The following is a 21,596-nucleotide window of genomic DNA, read 5'->3' on the forward strand; positions in this document are numbered from 1 at the left end:
AGAACGGGAGGGACCACCCTTTGGTGTTTTTTTTTAGCATTATGTTATACTTTAGCTATTGAAAAATCGCAGATCTACAAGCTCATAAAGTGCCGCGCTACGAGCTCGTAGATCTGCTATTTTTGAAAAATGGTGAAAATGTGACGCAAATCTTTGAATATATATTATTCTTTCACCGCGAACATTTTTAACTCAAATATTTGCTTCTGGAGGGGGGCGGGGGGGGGGGGGGGGGGGGGGGGGGGGGGTCCCTGGAACTACCGTACATATTTTCACATGGGGGTCCGCATGCCAAATACAAATAATTCTGGGGGTCCTTGACATGAAAAAGGTTGAGCACCACTGACATAATTATAGAAACATAGTTTTTTTTCAGAAAACTGTTTTGTAGAATCTATAGTGTCAGGTCTAAATGCTTTAAGTGTCAATGCTAGGTTTTCAGCTACAGTAATGCTTTGTAAAGTACGTATTCATGGTGGCTATAGCTATAGCATCTCTCTAGGGATGGGGGTTGGCCATTAGCCTTCGCTATTCTGTGATTCATGGTTTGTGTTGCCGTCACGTGGATACCTTGCATCTGTGATCAACATTTAACTAAAACTATGAGCCTTTTCAAAAACGAGAAAATAAACTAAAGTGGCAAATACTATAATAATTAAAACTGAAATTGAAGATTGACGTTGCGTGTTTTGTGGACCTGTTATTTTTCCAATTGTTTTTGGAGATTTGAAGGACTTGGAAGCAGTGGCGTATCTATACCATAAGGCCTGTCCAAATCCATTTCTGCCTGGCCAAAGTCCATACACTGAGAAAACATCACACCCGTGTGAACTGAGTGGTGCAACCCCCCCCCCCCCCCCTCTCTCTCATTAGCAGGCAACAGTGCAGCACTCTCTCTCTCTCTCCGTTTCTGGCACAACAGCGCCCCTACTGGTGCTCATTAATGTCACACGGACACATAGGTGAACACACAGACACATAGGTGAACAAACGGACACATGGGTGAACACACGGACACATAGGTGAACACACAGACACATAGGTGAACAAACGGACACATGGGTGAACACACGGACACATAGGTGAACACACGGACACATGGGTGAACACACGGACTGCACATAGGTGAACACACGGACACATAGGTGAACAACACATAGGTGAACACGGACATTGCTGTTCCTTGCAGTGGTTGCACCACTCAAAAAGAGAGGACAAACACCAGACCCGAGAACTGTTAATGGACAGTGAATTGGCCGTTGCGCGTAGAGCCCATTGGAATGCAAATGCATGCCTTTCAGCCTTCGTAGCCTGTATATACTCGTCTGGCAGGTGTATCTCTTTGTGCTCCTGATTGTGCGCGGGAGGAGTGGGGGACGACAACAGAGCTCGTCTGCCCAACATGCAATTCCTGGAAACGCCACTGCTTTGAAGACTAAAACCAATGACACATGATTTGAGTTACTCACCCTGAAGCCTTTGTTTGACTGATCATTCTTATAAACTCAAATTACCTACAAAGTTAGGTCATTTCAATTTGGTCCATTACTTCTCCACTTTAATAATACCAATTGGTATTGTATTCTATATTATTTTAATCGTTGATTAGTCACCTTTACAATGAGGTATAGATTGTAAGGATTGGGCATTCGTGGAATGAGCGTCACAGCTAAATGTGTGTGTAGCGCCCCCAAAGAATGTGCCACAATGGCGTATAATACTGGAACAAATGTTCCAGTAAAAGTTTCCAAACATTTTGTGCTGAGTTGATTTGTGTTGCGGTGCCTTCATGGAGAATCTCGATTAATGACATAATTAATGACATTTGAATCATACTAAATTAATCTCGAAATAAAATATGGGTCCAAGATTTCACAACAACAAAACTGTCAGATCCAGAATTCAGTTGATGATGAACTAACTGTATAATTTTATCCAAGTGTCCTCATTACCTCCCAAACACGACACGTCTCTCACTCTATTATTTAATACACTGCCAGTGTAAACAGCCGCATCATCATCATGCACGACTCTGGCTAATAGTGGAAGCACACATTGTGTTAATATCTATGGTCTTGCTGAGGTGCGTCTTCTGTTCCAGGGTTTGGTGTTATACTCTTTGTACTTCCTGTCTTGACGAGATGCGTCTTGTGTTCCAGGGTGTGGTGTTATACTCTTTGTACTTCCTGTCTTGACGAGGTGCGTCTTGTGTTCCAGGGTGTGGCGTTATACTCTTTGTACTTCCTGTCAAGACGAGGTGCGTCTTGTGTTCCAGGGTGTGGTGTTATACTCTTTGTACTTCCTGTCTTGATGAGGTGTGTCTTGTGTTCCAGGGTGTGGTGTTATACTCTTTGTACTTCATGTCTTGACGAGGTGCGTCTTGTGTTCCAGGGCGTGGTGCTGCTCTTTGTGTTTCCTGTCTTGCTGAGGTGCGTAGGAGAGCAGACTCTGGCCAAGGTGAGCGCCCTCTGCAGGGCAGCCTCGTTCATTACACTGGCTTTTTCCACCAACACGTGGATGGTATTTCTAGGTGAGATATGCTCTCTTTATAAGGCTCTTGTGCATGCTCCAACTCTAGACATCCACCCATCATCCACCCGTTCTTCCTATTCCTAGATCCCATTGATAACACGCCATCGGGCGGCGGTGGCTCAGAGGTAGAGTGGCTGGATGGGAACCGCAAGGTTGCCAGTTCGAACCCTGTGGGCTCCCCCAGAGCTAATGTCGAAGTGTCCTTGAGCAAGACACTGAACCCCTAATTGCTCCCGATGTGCTGGTTGGTGCCTTGCATGGTTTCCGCCGCCATCGGTGTATGAATGTGTGTGTGAATGTGTCAATGTAGTGCACAATCTATGTAAACCGCCTTGGATAAAGGCGCTATATTTACCATCATACTCATTTTACTCATAGACATAAAGAGATAGATGCCTCTTCCGGCTCTGGGGCGCGTGTCAACATTGAAGGCACAATTTCCCAGAGATTCCTCGCAAAGCATATAGCGGAAGCTTGTCAAGCTTCCGTGTGTGTATAACATACTGTAAGTCCCGGAAAAGACTCGCTGCGATTGGCCAGTAGTTTGAGTGACAGCGAGAGACATGGAGGAGTCGCACGAGTGACGTCAATGCGGCGTTCCTTCAGCACTTCCGCTTGACGAGACAAGTCATCGCTACAATGAACTGCAGCGGCCAGTAAGGCATCTTTGTTTTAATAGCTATCACTAGCTATTAAGTCACCCGTTTTCCTGTGATTCCTATTTATATTAAAAGGTTTCATGACATTAATTTTTTTTTTTTTCTTTTTTTTTTTTTGCGGCTTACGCCTTTTATTAGTTTTTTGAAGGGACAGACAGTAGGCTGACAGGAAACGGGAGAGAGATGGGGGAAGACATGCAGTAAAGGCCGTGTCGGGCTCGGGAGTCGAACCCGCGGCACACTGCGACTGGATTACCAGTCGGGTGCCCAGACGGTTACGCCACCGCCTGGGCCATGACATTAATTTTCATTAATTTTTATTTTTCGTTTTTCTTTTTGGTTATATGACCTCAATTACACCCAAGCAACCAGAAGTTTGAACATTCAGCGGATTTTCGGTGCTCTGTGCTTTTCTCTGCAGTGTGTTCTGAATCCTTTGGTGACATCTGCTGGAAAATCCCATTGTCATAATGTGACTAAATTTGACTGAGGGACTGCCATTAGATTTTTTTTTTAATTTTTTTAATTTTATCATATGTCATGTGAAAGCAGGGAATCATAGCTTCAAATAGAGTTATTGGTTGTTCAGTTTGACCCAGCAGTTTTGGAGATACTGCTTATAGAGTGATGTCTTGCAGAAAACAACAAGTTGAGAAAACAGGCTTGAAAGGTTCACTTCTGTGGTCTCTAACATTACACCTAGCTACATGTTGATTTCAGCTCTTGACACTTATTTCAGACATGCTCTAGTATGTGAAGAGTCTGCCTGTGCTATTAACTAATAAAAAATAATAAAAAATAAGTTTTTCTCCTCTGGTGAAACGCTGGAATCTGCGTGATGGCAGGCTCTCAGTCAAATCTGGTCACATATATGGGATTTGTGCAGTCTTACCGTAACCTCACACACTTCACAGGCAAATCTTTCAGAAAACCCCAGACCACAGAAAATGTACTGAATGTTAAAAGTTCAGGGTTTTTTTTTGGGTGCATTTGAGCTCAGAAAACCTAAAATAAAATAGAATGATGTCACAGTCCCTTCAATATTTATGTATGGTGGTCACTAGACGGGGACAATGTCTTTGTATACTGTTGGTCTGGCCTGAATGATTGAATCACACTCGGAGGGTTGGCATCAGCTATAGTATAGTTAGTGACATATAGACGGAAAATGCCCATCGACTACTTTTTTCACTGACGAAAACTAAATAAAAACTGTGATGATTAAAGACTAAATATGCGGTATTGACGAGTGCAGTACTTTCGTCCGACGGAGCATTGGTCCGAACGACAACCTACCTCCTCCCTCACCCTAACCCTAACCTCCCCCGGGGCAGACACCTAAACCTAACCGCAACCCTCTCCCGACCCGCAGCGCACCTCGGAGCTCTGTCGGATGATAGTATGCCTCCCGGTATGGACAATTTCATCAACAGTCTGTTTGGTTGTAGCCTACTCGGGCGTTGCGCTTTGAACATCACAGCACAAATGTGTACATTGGCTATATTCTCAGCAAGCGACCGCAAGTGTAATTTACGGACACCCATCGAGGCCAAAATAACTATAGATTTTAAGACGACTAAAAGTTTTCAGATGACTAAATATAACTAAAACTAAATAGATGTTCATTCCAAAGTCTATGACTATTAACCAAATCCAAATTTGACACTGGTATAAACAGTTAGGTGGGCTGATGGTGACCAATGAGACGCTTATCGCCGTGGCTCAAAGGCAGCACTGTGTACGTATTCCACTCGCGCGTGTGTGTGTGTGTGTGTGTGTGTGTGTGTGTGTGTGTGTGTGTGTGTGTGTGTGTGTGTGTGTGTGTGTGTGTGTGTGGATGACTAAAGCTGGAGCATGTAGGGACCTTATATGCCTTTTTGTTTGTATGTTTCCTTTGTCATTAATAACTGTAGGTTACAAGTGATATTTCTGCGGTTAAAGGACCTATAACATACAATTCAACTTTTTGGTGTTTTTTGGGCTCCGCTGTGTGTTTTCTATCCCCACAAATACGCACATTTGAACAATCAGGCTTACATTCACATCATATAGGGACTTTTATGGAAATTGCTCTCGTATGCTTGCAGATCTGCTATTTTTGAAAAGTCATGAAAATGTGTGTAAATCTTTGAATATATATTCACAGCAAATGTTTTTTACTCATATCTATGCTTCTGGGGCGGGGGGTAACATATTTACAGAAGAGGGGTCAGTGGCCAATTTCATATCTTTCATATTTCTTTTAAATGAGTTATAATTTTTTAAGACATTTGTAGAATCGACCTCGGGACTAAATGGGTTTATCCATGTGGGGGTTGTGGGCTATTCAAAAATAGATTTTCAAGCTCACAAAAACGCATCACAATTAGTGCCACACTGCAATATTGTGTACATCTGCTATTTCTTTTTAATGTTTTGAAAAATATTGAAAGCGTTTTCTTTTTCTTCTTCTCGTCCGCGGCAAAAAAAAAAAATCAAATTGGGAGTGGTCGTTGGCGTGAAAAACATTGTCATTCAGGGCAGCTTCCGACATGTGCAACCCGAGAATCAGGTTTTAAAATTGATGGCTTGTGAAAAAGATGGAACGAAGTTGCGGCTGCTTGCTTTTGTATTCCTCAGCGGCATCACGCATGGCACGTTGGAGCATGCTGATGTGATCGTCGCTGTCGGGCAGAAACCTCTTATCTCCTTATTCTATAACTTATGTGTGTTTTTTCCCTAAGTTATTCATACCTTCTTGAGTTCTTGATCACACTATACAGCGGCACACAAAACCGCCAAAAGCTTTTCAGTAACCGTGCATACACTGCTCTGTCTACTGTGTGTGTGTGTGTGTGTGTGTGTGTGTGTGTGTGTGTGTGTGTGTGTGTGTGTGTGTGTGTGTGTGTGTGTGTGTGTGTGTGTGTGTGTGTGTGTGTGTGTGTGTGTGTGTGTGTGTGTGTATGTGTGTGTGTGTGTGTGCGTTACAGTGTGTGTGATCGGGGCTCCATCAGGCATCACCCAGGCTGTGATCAGATCACTGGCTTCTGCTATAGTGGAGCCACATGAACAAGGTACAACGTGCACGCACACATACACGCACGCACGTGTTATCCCTGAAAACATGCAGTATAATCTGGTCTCTATATGGTCTCCCAGGATTACATTTGATGGTTGACACGTGGGTGAAAAAATGGGTCACAAATGTCATTCCAGCCAATCACTTTTGGCGTCTTCACATTTCTGCCCTCACTTTTATCAAGTGATAAAATATGTACTTTATACTGCTCAGCCAATCAAATCATCACATTCCATGCTCAGCCAATCAAATCGTCACAAAAAAACAAAGCCTGCAGTTATACGATATGAAATGAATTAGGCCTATTCTACTTATAGGCTGACAAGGAGAACATGGCATCTATGACAGAAAGCAGACAATACTTTAGCATTGAGCCCTGAGTGACTCCGCTCAACAATATGGGCTTATTAACTATGGGGTTTATAAAATATTGAAACAATGACGTGAAGTAAGAGTTTGTGTCTAAATACTAACTACAGGTGACCCATTGGAACACATGCTTATTCCCTGAAAACAAACTGGTGTGGACATACCTCCTTAAACACAGAATCTCTTCGCCGAAAATGTTCCCCCCAGAATAGCTGGGGTTGCTATGGCACGGTTTAATATAATACAAAAAATATATATCTATGTGATTTAGTTGGTGAACTCGGATGGCCCCCAATTGTCACATGAAATGTGAAGAAGAGATAAAAGCGTGCATGGGCAAATGGACCCTCATCCTCTCTTACACATTGTGCCTGAAGCCATTTAGATGTTAGACTGTCACGGCTCACAACCATGAAAAGACATACTTAAAAAAAGAGTGAAAAGTGCTGCTATCAAAGAGGTTTGAATTGTACAGAGAGGCAGATAAAAGACAGACGTTTATATTAGAAAAGCTCATTTGCAAATGAATGTGCCGTTTCGCTCCTCTTCCTTTCAGTGACCTCTATCTAAAAAGCATTGCAGTTATGCGACGTTTCTAAATGACAGACTGGGGTTGGTTATTTCAGAACACATTAGCCCTGGTCGGGGTTTTGTTAGGGTCGCGGGAGACCGAGGGTCCGGGGCAGTGAGGTGGACGGGGCTTTGATGAAACTAAACAAAAACACAAAACCAAATTAAAAACATGGTGTGAGTAATTCATACTCGCGCCTGCTTTTATTCCGAGTTGTATGCCTGATATTAAGGCCTTCAAATTTAAATGTAAAACCGGTCTCTCACTATGTATGGGCCACATTTGTGACGCTCACCATAACCGTCAACCCACATGGCAACCCACAAGAGGCTATGGGCACTGCACTCCCTGTGGTGGTGTCGAAGTGGGTGGGGCGAACGCTTCTCGAGTTACTTGGATTACAGTCGTGTACTCAAGCCCAACACACACCGTTTGCGAACGCCGCGCGTCAAAACAGCCGCCTCCGTTATTTTCAATGAACCTATCCCACACCGGCGGCGTCCGGCGCGCGCTCACGCCTCGCCTGGCGCTCCGATACGCCACTGTTCTATTTTCCAGGAGTTGCCTGTGCCGCGTCGCTGCGCACCCGGTGTGTGTTGGGCTTCACACAGAGACGTTGGTGCATTTCATTTACTAGACCTGTACGTCGCAGTCGGCCACCGGCCTACTTGGGCACGATGCAACTTGGGAACCTAGTGATATACGTTGTCATAGCACCCGTTTTAACTGTCAGCCGGTGTGTGTGCCTGTGCCCACTGGCAGAGCCTGATTGGTTGAGCCTCAATTGGCTGAGGCAGAGGCTGGAAATTGCACAGGTGAAAGGAGTTGGCCTCATTAGGCCCACTGGCAGAGCCTGACCAGAGCCTTTTGAGGTGGTTCTGGAGAACCGTGGGTCCGACCGACTCGATGCCGGGCAATGCACTCCCTGCGGGGGGGGGTGTGGAACGCGTGTGTCGAATGTGAAGTCGGTGGGTCAAACGGTTCTCGAGTTACGTGCATCACAACCGTACACACACGCACGCAGAGACGTGGCGCATTTATAGTACTGCAAGATAATATTATGCTCTATTACAGTGGTTCTCAAAGTGTTGTCCGGCCTGGGTTCCCTGAGGGGGTTCTGGGTTCTCTGAGGGGGTTCTGGGTTCCCTGAGGGGGTTCTGGGTTCTCTGAGGGGGTTCTGGGTTCCCTGAGGGGGTTCTGGGTTCTCTGAGGGGGTTCTGGGTTCCCTGAGGGGGTTCTGGGTTCCCTGAGGGGGTTCTGTGTTCTCTGAGGGGGTTCTGGGTTCTCTGAGGGGGTTCTGTGTTCTCTGAGGGGGTTCTGGGTTCTCTGAGGGGGTTCTGGGTTCTCTGAGGGGGTTCTGGGTTCCCTGAGGGGGTTCTGGGTTCCCTGAGGGGGTTCTGGGTTCTCTGAGGGGGTTCTGGGTTCTCTGAGGGGGTTCTGGGTTCCCTGAGGGGGTTCTGGGTTCTCTGATACAGCAATATACTGTATACAGTATGCCTACACAATTATGAATTCTCTTTTTACATTTAAAATGTCAGCATTATACATTTTCTAATAACGTTCAAACTTGGCTCCCTATTTTGGGCATGTCACCGTATTACCTTATTACATTACTATTGTTATTATTTTTATTATTATTATCATTATTTATTATTACCTTGTACATCCATATGTGTGACACGTCGGCGTTGACGCGGCGAAACAGTGTCTTTGCAGTGTTCGCCGCTATAGATGGCGCTGCTCGCTAACACGCGTCACTGTTTGACCCTCGCTCACAGAGAGATCCAGGAGATCACGTGATCGCCACTCACTCACTCACTCTGCCGTCACTCCGCTTCCTGTTTATTCCTGGGGGAAACGGCTGTGTGTCACGCCCCGCCTTCTTCTCTTGGCCATTGTCAACGGACCATAACTATAAGCCTCCGTCTTCACAACGACCCGGGGATCCACGATCGAACGGCTGTGACTACTGGAACGGTATAGGGGAAACCGGGAAATGGCTGCAGCAGTCCATCCCTCCATCCGTCCATCACTCTTCAACCGCTTATCCGTAGTCGGGTCGCGGGGGCAACAGCACCGCCAGAGAGCTCCAGACTTCCCTCTCCAGAGCAACATTAGTGACTTCCCCCTGGGGGGGATCCCGAGACGTTCCAAGGCCAGTGCAGTCGATGTAATGCCTCCATATGCGCCTTGGTCCTCCTCCCAGTGGGACGTGCATCGAGGACCTCCCTAGAGGCATCCTAACCAGATGCCCCGAACCACCTAAGCTTTCCAGGCGAAGGAGCAGCGGCTCTACTCCGAGTCTCTCCCGCGTGACTGAACCTCTCACCCTATATCTCTAAGGGAGATGCCAGCCACCCGTCGGAGAAAACTAATTTCACTCAAAACTAATTCCGGCCTCACTCACTTGCATTCTGCGACCTTATTCTTTCGGTCATGACCTGCACACTCAGTGTGTTATTTATGTATCCACTCTGGCAGTGACTGAGTTGGTACGGGGCCTTACGGTGGCTGTGGCTCTAAGCTCCACCCTCTGCGTGCAGAGGGGACAGGTGGTCCTCACGGCCGTCAGCCAGTGGTCCACGCAGGCCGCGTGGAAGGCGTGGGCGCAGGGCAGCGTCCGCAGCGCGTCCCCGGGCTCGTACTCTGCCAGGCAGATGGCGCAGCAAGGGTCGCCGTCGCCGTCGCCCGACCGGTACGCGTGGACGGGGAGGCCCCTCAGGAGGGCGTCGCCGCGTCTCCGCCGGGCCCGCCGGCCCCAGAGGTCGCGCGCGAACGGCGCGGCGCCGAACGCCGCGCTGAAGACGGCGAAGTTGAAGAGGAAGAGGCCGAGGCAGGTCCTCAGGACGGCCGGCAGGGCGCGGGGGTCCACGGGAGCAACTAGGACCACGTCGTAGCCGCAACTAACCGTCTCTGTGCCGCCCGTGAACCCGAGCACGGCCGCCGTGCTCGTCCGCACGCACAGCTGCAGGACCCGGAACGCGTCGGCGAAGGGAAACGCGTATTTCTTTTGCAGAGCGAGGTGGTCCGCCGCCTCTTCGTGAGTGCCGAGCACCTTGAGGTCAAAGGTGCACCGGACGCCATGCAGGAGGACAGAGGAGGAGGAAGAGCCACCGGACGGGGGCGTGGCTGCCGCCAACGCCGCCACCTCCACAACGGGCCAGAAGTAGCAGGCGCTCTCGGCCCGGGCCAGAACCACCAGGACATCCTGGGTCAGGCGCAGAGGGAGGTCCCTGACGACCACCACGGCCGACAGCAGGCCCACTGCGGTCAGGAGGAAGGCGGTGAGGCCGACGATGTGTTTTACGGAGAGCATCACGCTAAAAATTTAAATGAAAAGTTCTGTTAAAAAGCTTATATATATATCGCCCAAACTCTCCCGACCGGTGGCATGGCTGCGAGCTCATTGGATGGAGAAAACGTGACGACATGGCAGACCAGACAGTTGTAATCTGTCAGTTGTTTTCTTAGGCAGTCCTGAAAAAAGTGTGCATTGCAGTAATCAAGCCGAGAAAAAACAAAGGCGTGGATTAGCGTTTTTGCATCGTCCAAAGACAAATAGGCTCTGATTCATGCAATATTTCTAAGGTGAAAAAAGGCAATCTTGGTGACATGATTAATGTGTGAATTAAAAAAATAATAATTGCCAAGTCTGCTTATTATTGATTCTTTCTGCTCACTAGAACCGATTATGAGAACTTCTGTCTTATCCTCATTTAGCTTGAGAAAGTTCTCACTCATCCAACATTTGATGCTAGACAGACAGGTCAACAGCGGGTCTAAAGCACAGGGATCATCTGGAGCCACAGAAATATATAGTTGGGTATCATCAGCATAGAAATGAAAATTGACTCCGTGATTGGTAATGAGTTCACCCAATAGCAGTATGTAGAGGGAGAATAGCAGAGGACCGAGAATCGAGCCCTGTGGAATACCAGAACCGATGTCGTGTTTGTCTGAGTCAAACTAGGGGCCATGTTCTCTATATATGTATCTGTGTGTCTATAGGGGCCATGTTCTCTATATATGTATGTGTCTATAGGGGCCATGTTCTCTATATATGTCTCTGTGTGTCTATCATGTTCTCTATATGTCCCTATGTGTGTCTATGGGGGCCATGTTCTCTATATATATGTCCCCATGTGTGTCTATAGGGGCCATGTTCTCTATATATATATATATGTCCCCATGTGTGTCTATAGGGGCCATGTTCTCTATATATATATGTCCCTATGTGTGTCTATAGGGGCCATGTTCTATATATATATATATGTCCCTATGTGTGTCTATAGGGGCCATGTTCTCTATATATATATGTCCCCATGTGTGTCTATAGGGGCCATGTTCTCTATATATATATGTCCCCATGTGTGTCTATAGGGGCCATGTTCTCTATATATATATGTCCCCATGTGTGTCTATAGGGGCCATGTTCTCTATATATATGTCCCCATGTGTGTCTATAGGGGCCATGTTCTCTATATATATATGTCCCCATGTGTGTCTATAGGGGCCATGTTCTCTATATATATATGTCCCCATGTGTGTCTATAGGGGCCATGTTCTCTATATATATATGTCCCCATGTGTGTCTATAGGGGCCATGTTCTCTCTCTATATATATGTCCCCATGTGTGTCTATAGGGGCCATGTTCTCTATATATATATATGTGTGTCCCCATGTGTGTCTATAGGGGCCATGTTCTCTATATATATGTCCCCATGTGTGTCTATAGGGGCCATGTTCTCTATATATATGTCCCCATGTGTGTCTATAGGGGCCATGTTCTCTATATATGTCCCCATGTGTGTCTATAGGGGCCATGTTCTCTATATATATATATGTCCCCATGTGTGTCTATGGGGGCCATGTTCTCTCTATATATATATATGTCCCCATGTGTGTCTATAGGGGCCATGTTCTCTATATATATATGTCCCCATGTGTGTCTATAGGGGCCATGTTCTCTATATATATGTCCCCATGTGTGTCTATAGGGGCCATGTTCTCTATATATATATATGTCCCCATGTGTGTCTATGGGGGCCATGTTCTCTCTATATATATATGTCCCCATGTGTGTCTATAGGGGCCATGTTCTCTATATATATATGTCCCTATGTGTGTCTATAGGGGCCATGTTCTCTATATATATATGTCCCCATGTGTGTCTATAGGGGCCATGTTCTCTATATATATATATGTCCCCATGTGTGTCTATAGGGGCCAGTTCTCTATATATATATATATATATATATATATATATGTCCCCATGTGTGTCTATAGGGGCCATGTTCTCTATATATATATATATGTCCCCATGTGTGTCTATAGGGGCCAGTTCTCTATATATATATATATATATATATATATATATATGTCCCCATGTGTGTCTATAGGGGCCATGTTCTCTATATATATATATGTCCCCATGTGTGTCTATAGGGGCCATGTTCTCTATATATATATGTCCCCATGTGTGTCTATAGGGGCCATGTTCTCTATATATATATATGTCCCCATGTGTGTCTATAGGGGCCATGTTCTCTCTCTATATATGTCCCTATGTGTGTCTATAGGGGCCATGTTCTCTATATATATGTCCCCATGTGTGTCTATAGGGGCCATGTTCTCTATATATATATATATGTCCCCATGTGTGTCTATAGGGGCCATGTTCTCTCTATATATATATGTCCCTATGTGTGTCTATAGGGGCCATGTTCTCTATATATATGTCCCCATGTGTGTCTATAGGGGCCATGTTCTCTATATATATATATGTCCCCATGTGTGTCTATAGGGGCCATGTTCTCTATATATATATATGTCCCCATGTGTGACTATAGGGGCCATGTTCTCTATATATATATGTCCCCATGTGTGTCTATAGGGGCCATGTTCTCTATATATATATATGTCCCCATGTGTGTCTATAGGGGCCATGTTCTCTATATATATATATGTCCCCATGTGTGTCTATAGGGGCCATGTTCTCTATATATATATGTCCCCATGTGTGTCTATAGGGGCCAAGTTCTCTATATATATATGTCCCCATGTGTGTCTATAGGGGCCATGTTCTCTATATATATATATGTCCCCATGTGTTTATAGGGGCCATGTTCTCTATATATATATATATATATATATATATGTCCCCATGTGTGTCTATAGGGGCCATGTTCTCTATATATATGTCCCCATGTGTGTCTATAGGGGCCATGTTCTCTATATATATATATGTCCCCATGTGTGTCTGGGGCCATGTTCTCTATATATATATGTCCCCATGTGTGTCTATAGGGGCCATGTTCTCTATATATATATATGTCCCCATGTGTGTCTATAGGGGCCATGTTCTCTATATATATATATGTCCCTATGTGTGTCTATAGGGGCTATGTTCTCTATATATATGTCCCCATGTGTGTCTATAGGGGCCATGTTCTCTATATATATATATATATATGTCCCCATGTGTGTCTATAGGGGCCATGTTCTCTATATATATATGTCCCCATGTGTGTCTATAGGGGCCATGTTCTCTATATATATATGTCCCTATGTGTGTCTATAGGGGCCATGTTCTCTATATATATATATGTCCCCATGTGTGTCTATAGGGGCCATGTTCTCTCTATATATATATGTGTCCCCATGTGTGTCTATAGGGGCCATGTTCTCTATATATATATATGTCCCTATGTGTGTCTATAGGGGCCATGTTCTCTATATATATATATGTCCCCATGTGTGTCTATAGGGGCCATGTTCTCTCTATATATATATGTCCCCATGTGTGTCTATAGGGGCCATGTTCTCTCTATATATATATATGTCCCCATGTGTGTCTATAGGGGCCATGTTCTCTATATATATATGTCCCCATGTGTGTTTATAGGGGCCATGTTCTATATATATATATGTCCCCATGTGTGTCTATAGGGGCCATGTTCTCTCTCTATATATATATGTCCCCATGTGTGTCTATAGGGGCCATGTTCTATATATATATATATATGTCCCCATGTGTGTCTATAGGGGCCATGTTCTCTCTCTATATATATATATATATGTCCCCATGTGTGTCTATAGGGGCCATGTTCTATATATATATATATATATATATATATATATATATATGTCCCCATGTGTGTCTATAGGGGCCATGTTCTATATATATATATATATGTCCCCATGTGTGTCTATAGGGGCCATGTTCTCTATATATATATGTCCCCATGTGTGTCTATAGGGGCCATGTTCTCTCTATATATATATGTCCCCATGTGTGTCTATAGGGGCCATGTTCTCTATATATATATATGTCCCCATGTGTGTCTATAGGGGCCATGTTCTATATATATATATATGTCCCCATGTGTGTCTATAGGGGCCATGTTCTATATATATATATATATGTCCCCATGTGTGTCTATAGGGGCCATGTTCTCTATATATATATATGTCCCCATGTGTGTCTATAGGGGCCATGTTCTCTATATATATATATGTCCCCATGTGTGTCTATAGGGGCCATGTTCTCTATATATATATATGTCCCCATGTGTGTCTATAGGGGCCATGTTCTCTATATATATATATGTCCCCATGTGTGTCTATAGGGGCCATGTTCTATATATATATATATATATATATATGTCCCCATGTGTGTCTATAGGGGACATGTTCTATATATATATATATGTCCCCATGTGTGTCTATAGGGGACATGTTCTATATATATATATATGTCCCCATATGTGTCTATAGGGGCCATGTTCTCTATATATATATATATATGTCCCCATGTGTGTCTATAGGGGCCATGTTCTCTATATATATATATGTCCCCATGTGTGTCTATAGGGGCCATGTTCTCTATATATATATATGTCCCCATGTGTGTCTATAGGGGCCATGTTCTATATATATATATATGTCCCCATGTGTGTCTATAGGGGCCATGTTCTCTATATATATATATGTCCCCATGTGTGTCTATAGGGGCCATGTTCTCTATATATATATATGTCCCCATGTGTGTCTATAGGGGCCATGTTCTCTATATATATATATATATGTCCCCATGTGTGTCTATAGGGGCCATGTTCTCTATATATATATATGTCCCCATGTGTGTCTATAGGGGCCATGTTCTCTATATATATGTCCCCATGTGTGTCTATAGGGGCCATGTTCTATATATATATATATGTCCCCATGTGTGTCTATAGGGGACATGTTCTATATATATATATATATATGTCCCCATGTGTGTCTATAGGGGCCATGTTCTCTATATATATATATATATATGTTCCCATGTGTGTCTATAGGGGCCATGTTCTCTATATATATATGTCCCTATGTGTGTCTATAGGGGCCATGTTCTATATATATATATGTTCCCATGTGTGTCTATAGGGGCCATGTTCTCTATATATATATGTCCCTATGTGTGTCTATAGGGGCCATGTTCTCTATATATATATATGTCCCCATGTGTGTCTATAGGGGCCATGTTCTCTATATATATATGTTCCCATGTGTGTCTATAGGGGCCATGTTCTCTATATATATATGTCCCTATGTGTGTCTATAGGGGCCATGTTCTCTATATATATATGTCCCCATGTGTGTCTATAGGGGCCATGTTCTCTCTATATATATATGTCCCTATGTGTGTCTATAGGGGCCATGTTCTCTCTCTATATATATGTCCCCATGTGTGTCTATAGGGGTCATGTTCTCTATATATATATGTCCCCATGTGTGTCTATAGGGGCCATGTTCTCTATATATATATGTCCCCATGTGTGTCTATAGGGGCCATGTTCTCTCTATATATATATGTCCCCATGTGTGTCTATAGGGGTCATGTTCTCTATATATATATGTCCCCATGTGTGTCTATAGGGGTCATGTTCTCTCTATATATATATATGTCCCCATGTGTGTCTATAGGGGCCATGTTCTATATATATATATATATATATGTCCCCATGTGTGTCTATAGGGGCCATGTTCTCTATATATATATATATATATATATATATATATGTCCCCATGTGTGTCTATAGGGGCCATGTTCTCTATATATATATATATATATGTCCCCATGTGTGTCTATAGGGGACATGTTCTATATATATATATATATGTCCCCATGTGTGTCTATAGAGGACATGTTCTATATATATATATATATATGTCCCCATGTGTGTCTATAGGGGCCATGTTCTATATATATATATATATATATATATATGTCCCCATGTGTGTCTATAGGGGCCATGTTCTCTCTATATATATATATATATGTTCCCATGTGTGTCTATAGGGGCCATGTTCTCTATATATATATGTCCCTATGTGTGTCTATAGGGGCCATGTTCTCTATATATATGTCCCCATGTGTGTCTATAGGGGCCATGTTCTCTCTCTATATATATGTCCCTATGTGTGTCTATAGGGGCCATGTTCTCTATATATATATATGTCCCCATGTGTGTCTATAGGGGCCATGTTCTCTATATATATATATGTCCCCATGTGTGTCTATAGGGGCCATGTTCTCTATATATATATATATGTCCCCATGTGTGTCTATAGGGGCCATGTTCTCTATATATATGTCCCCATGTGTGTCTATAGGGGCCATGTTCTCTATATATATATATGTCCCCATGTGTGTCTATAGGGGCCATGTTCTCTATATATATATATGTCCCCATGTGTGTCTATAGGGGCCATGTTCTCTCTATAAATATATATGTCCCCATGTGTGTCTATAGGGGCCATGTTCTCTCTATATATATATGTCCCTATGTGTGTCTATAGGGGCCATGTTCTCTCTCTATATATATGTCCCCATGTGTGTCTATAGGGGCCATGTTCTCTCTCTATATATATGTCCCCATGTGTGTCTATAGGGGCCATGTTCTCTCTATATATATATATGTCCCCATGTGTGTCTATAGGGGCCATGTTCTCTCTATATATATATGTCCCCATGTGTGTCTATAGGGGCCATGTTCTCTCTCTATATATATATGTCCCCATGTGTGTCTATAGGGGCCATGTTCTCTATATATATATGTCCCCATGTGTGTCTATAGGGGCCATGTTCTCTATATATATATGTCCCTATGTGTGTATAGGGGCCATGTTCTCTCTATATATATATATGTCCCCATGTGTGTCTATAGGGGCCATGTTCTCTCTATATATATATGTCCCCATGTGTGTCTATAGGGGCCATGTTCTCTCTATATATATATATGTCCCCATGTGTGTCTATAGGGGCCATGTTCTCTATATATATATGTCCCCATGTGTGTCTATAGGGGCCATGTTCTCTATATATATATGTCCCTATGTGTGTATAGGGGCCATGTTCTCTATATATATATATATATATATGTCCCCATGTGTGTCTATAGGGGCCATGTTCTCTCTATATATATATGTCCCTATGTGTGTCTATAGGGGCCATGTTCTCTCTCTATATATATGTCCCCATGTGTGTCTATAGGGGCCATGTTCTCTCTCTATATATATGTCCCCATGTGTGTCTATAGGGGCCATGTTCTCTATATATATATGTCCCCATGTGTGTCTATAGGGGCCATGTTCTCTATATATATATGTCCCTATGTGTGTATAGGGGCCATGTTCTCTATATATATATATATGTCCCCATGTGTGTCTATAGGGGCCATGTTCTCTATATATATATGTCCCCATGTGTGTCTATAGGGGCCATGTTCTCTCTATATATATGTGTCCCCATGTGTGTCTATAGGGGCCATGTTCTCTATATATATATGTCCCCATGTGTGTCTATAGGGGCCATGTTCTCTCTATATATATGTGTCCCCATGTGTGTCTATAGGGGCCATGTTCTCTATATATATATGTCCCCATGTGTGTCTATAGGGGCCATGTTCTCTCTATATATATGTGTCCCCATGTGTGTCTATAGGGGCCATGCTCTCTATATATATATGTCCCCATGTGTGTCTATAGGGGCCATGTTCTCTCTATATATATATGTCCCCATGTGTGTCTATAGGGGCCATGTTCTCTATATATATATGTCCCCATGTGTGTCTATAGGGGCCATGTTCTCTCTATATATATGTCCCCATGTGTGTCTATAGGGGACATGTTCTCTATATATATATATGTCCCCATGTGTGTCTATAGGGGCCATGTTCTCTATATATATATATATGTCCCCATGTGTGTCTATAGGGGACATGTTCTCTATATATATATATGTCCCCATGTGTGTCTATAGGGGCCATGTTCTCTATATATATATGTCCCCATGTGTGTCTATCGGGGCCATGTTCTCTCTATATATATGTCCCCATGTGTGTCTATAGGGGCCATGTTCTCTATATATATATATGTCCCCATGTGTGTCTATAGGGGACATGTTCTCTATATATATATATATGTCCCCATGTGTGTCTATAGGGGCCATGTTCTCTATATATATATATGTCCCCATGTGTGTCTATAGGGGACATGTTCTCTATATATATATATGTCCCCACGTGTGTCTATAGGGGACATGTTCTCTATATATATATGTCCCCATGTGTGTCTATAGGGGCCATGTTCTCTATATATATATATATATATATATATATATGTCCCCATGTGTGTCTATAGGGGCCATGTTCTCTATATATATATGTCCCCATGTGTGTCTATAGGGGCCATGTTCTCTATATATATATATATATATATATATATATATATATGTCCCCATGTGTGTCTATAGGGGCCATGTTCTCTCTATATATATATGTCCCCATGTGTGTCTATAGGGGCCATGTTCTCTATATATATATGTGTCCCCATGTGTGTCTATAGGGGCCATGTTCTCTCTATATATATATGTCCCCATGTGTGTCTATAGGGGCCATGTTCTCTCTATATATATATGTCCCCATGTGTGTCTATAGGGGCCATGTTCTCTATATATATATGTGTCCCCATGTGTGTCTATAGGGGCCTGTTCTATATATATATATATGTCCCCATGTGTGTCTATAGGGGCCTGTTCTATATATATATATGTCCCCATGTGTGTCTATAGGGGCCATGTTCTCTATATATATATGTCCCTATGTGTGTCTATAGGGGCCATGTTTTCTCTCTATATATATATGTCCCCATGTGTGTCTATAGGGGCCATGTTCTCTCTCTATATATATATGTCCTCATGTGTGTCTATAGGGGCCATGTTCTCTATATATATATGTCCCCATGTGTGTCTATAGGGGCCATGTTCTCTCTATATATATGTGTCCCCATGTGTGTCTATAGGGGCCATGTTCTCTATATATATATGTCCCCATGTGTGTCTATAGGGGCCATGTTCTCTCTATATATATGTGTCCCCATGTGTGTCTATAGGGGCCATGTTCTCTATATATATATGTCCCCATGTGTGTCTATAGGGGCCATGTTCTCTCTATATATATGTGTCCCCATGTGTGTCTATAGGGGCCATGTTCTCTATATATATATGTCCCCATGTGTGTCTATAGGGGCCATGTTCTCTCTATATATATATGTCCCCATGTGTGTCTATAGGGGCCATGTTCTCTATATATATATGTCCCCATGTGTGTCTATAGGGGCCATGTTCTCTCTATATATATGTCCCCATGTGTGTCTATGGGGGCCATGTTCTCTCTATATATATGTCCCCATGTGTGTCTATAGGGGACATGTTCTCTATATATATATATATGTCCCCATGTGTGTCTATAGGGGCCATGTTCTCTATATATATATATGTCCCCATGTGTGTCTATAGGGGACATGTTCTCTATATATATATATGTCCCCATGTGTGTCTATAGGGGCCATGTTCTCTATATATATATGTCCCCATGTGTGTCTATAGGGGCCATGTTCTCTCTATATATATGTCCCCATGTGTGTCTATAGGGGCCATGTTCTCTATATATATATATGTCCCCATGTGTGTCTATAGGGGACATGTTCTCTATATATATATATGTCCCCATGTGTGTCTATAGGGGACATGTTCTCTATATATATATGTCCCCATGTGTGTCTATAGGGGCCATGTTCTCTATATATATATGTCCCCATGTGTGTCTATAGGGGCCATGTTCTCTATATATATATATATATATATATATGTGTGTCCCCATGTGTGTCTATAGGGGCCATGTTCTCTATATATATATGTCCCCATGTGTGTCTATAGGGGCCATGTTCTCTATATATATATATATATATGTCCCCATGTGTGTCTATAGGGGCCATGTTCTCTCTATATATATATGTCCCCATGTGTGTCTATAGGGGCCATGTTCTCTATATATATATGTCCCCATGTGTGTCTATAGGGGCCATGTTCTCTCTATATATATATGTCCCCATGTGTGTCTATAGGGGCCATGTTCTCTCTATATATATATGTCCCCATGTGTGTCTATAGGGGCCATGTTCTCTATATATATATGTGTCCCCATGTGTGTCTATAGGGGCCTGTTCTATATATATATATGTCCCCATGTGTGTCTATAGGGGCCTGTTCTATATATATATATGTCCCCATGTGTGTCTATAGGGGCCTGTTCTATATATATATATGTCCCCATGTGTGTCTATAGGGGCCATGTTCTCTATATATATATGTCCCTATGTGTGTCTATAGGGGCCATGTTTTCTCTCTATATATATATGTCCCCATGTGTGTCTATAGGGGCCATGTTCTCTCTATATATATATGTCCTCATGTGTGTCTATAGGGGCCATGTTCTCTATATATATATATGTCCCCATGTGTGTCTATAGGGGCCATGTTCTCTATATATATATATGTCCCTATGTGTGTCTATAGGGGCCATGTTCTCTATATATATATATGTCCCCATGTGTGACTATAGGGGCCATGTTCTCTATATATATATATGTCCCCATGTGTGTCTATAGGGGCCATGTTCTCTATATATATATATATATGTCCCTATGTGTGTATATAGGGGCCATGTTCTCTATATATATATATGTCCCCATGTGTGTCTATAGGGGCCATGTTCTCTCTATATATATATGTCCCTATGTGTGTCTATAGGGGCCATGTTCTCTATATATATATATGTCCCTATGTGTGTCTATAGGGGCCATGTTCTCTATATATATATATGTCCCCATGTGTGTCTATAGGGGCCATGTTCTCTCTCTATATATGTCCCTATGTGTGTCTATAGGGGCCATGTTCTCTATATATATATGTCCCCATGTGTGTCTATAGGGGCCATGTTCTCTATATATATGTCCCTATGTGTGTCTATAGGGGCCATGTTCTCTATATATATATATATATGTCCCTATGTGTTTCTA

At 43.1% G+C, this 21,596-nt stretch overlaps 1 protein-coding gene across 1 annotated transcript in view; it reads left to right on the forward strand.

The window, feature by feature from the left end:
* LOC310877785 (proton-coupled folate transporter) overlaps positions 1-21,596 on the forward strand; it is a gene marked incomplete at its 5' end in the record, with an annotated part of 170,275 nt that overhangs the window by 113,741 nt on the left and 34,938 nt on the right. Inside the window, 2 exons of the mRNA XM_083791733.1 lie at positions 2,392-2,530; positions 6,161-6,244. Of these exons, the coding sequence (XP_083647859.1) occupies positions 2,392-2,530; positions 6,161-6,244 (223 nt within the window). The remainder of the gene's footprint in view (positions 1-2,391; positions 2,531-6,160; positions 6,245-21,596) is intronic.

The sequence above is a fragment of the Protomyctophum parallelum genome (genome assembly GCF_964188405.1).
Source record: "Protomyctophum parallelum genome assembly, chromosome: 20".
Lineage (NCBI taxonomy): Eukaryota > Metazoa > Chordata > Actinopteri > Myctophiformes > Myctophidae > Protomyctophum > Protomyctophum parallelum.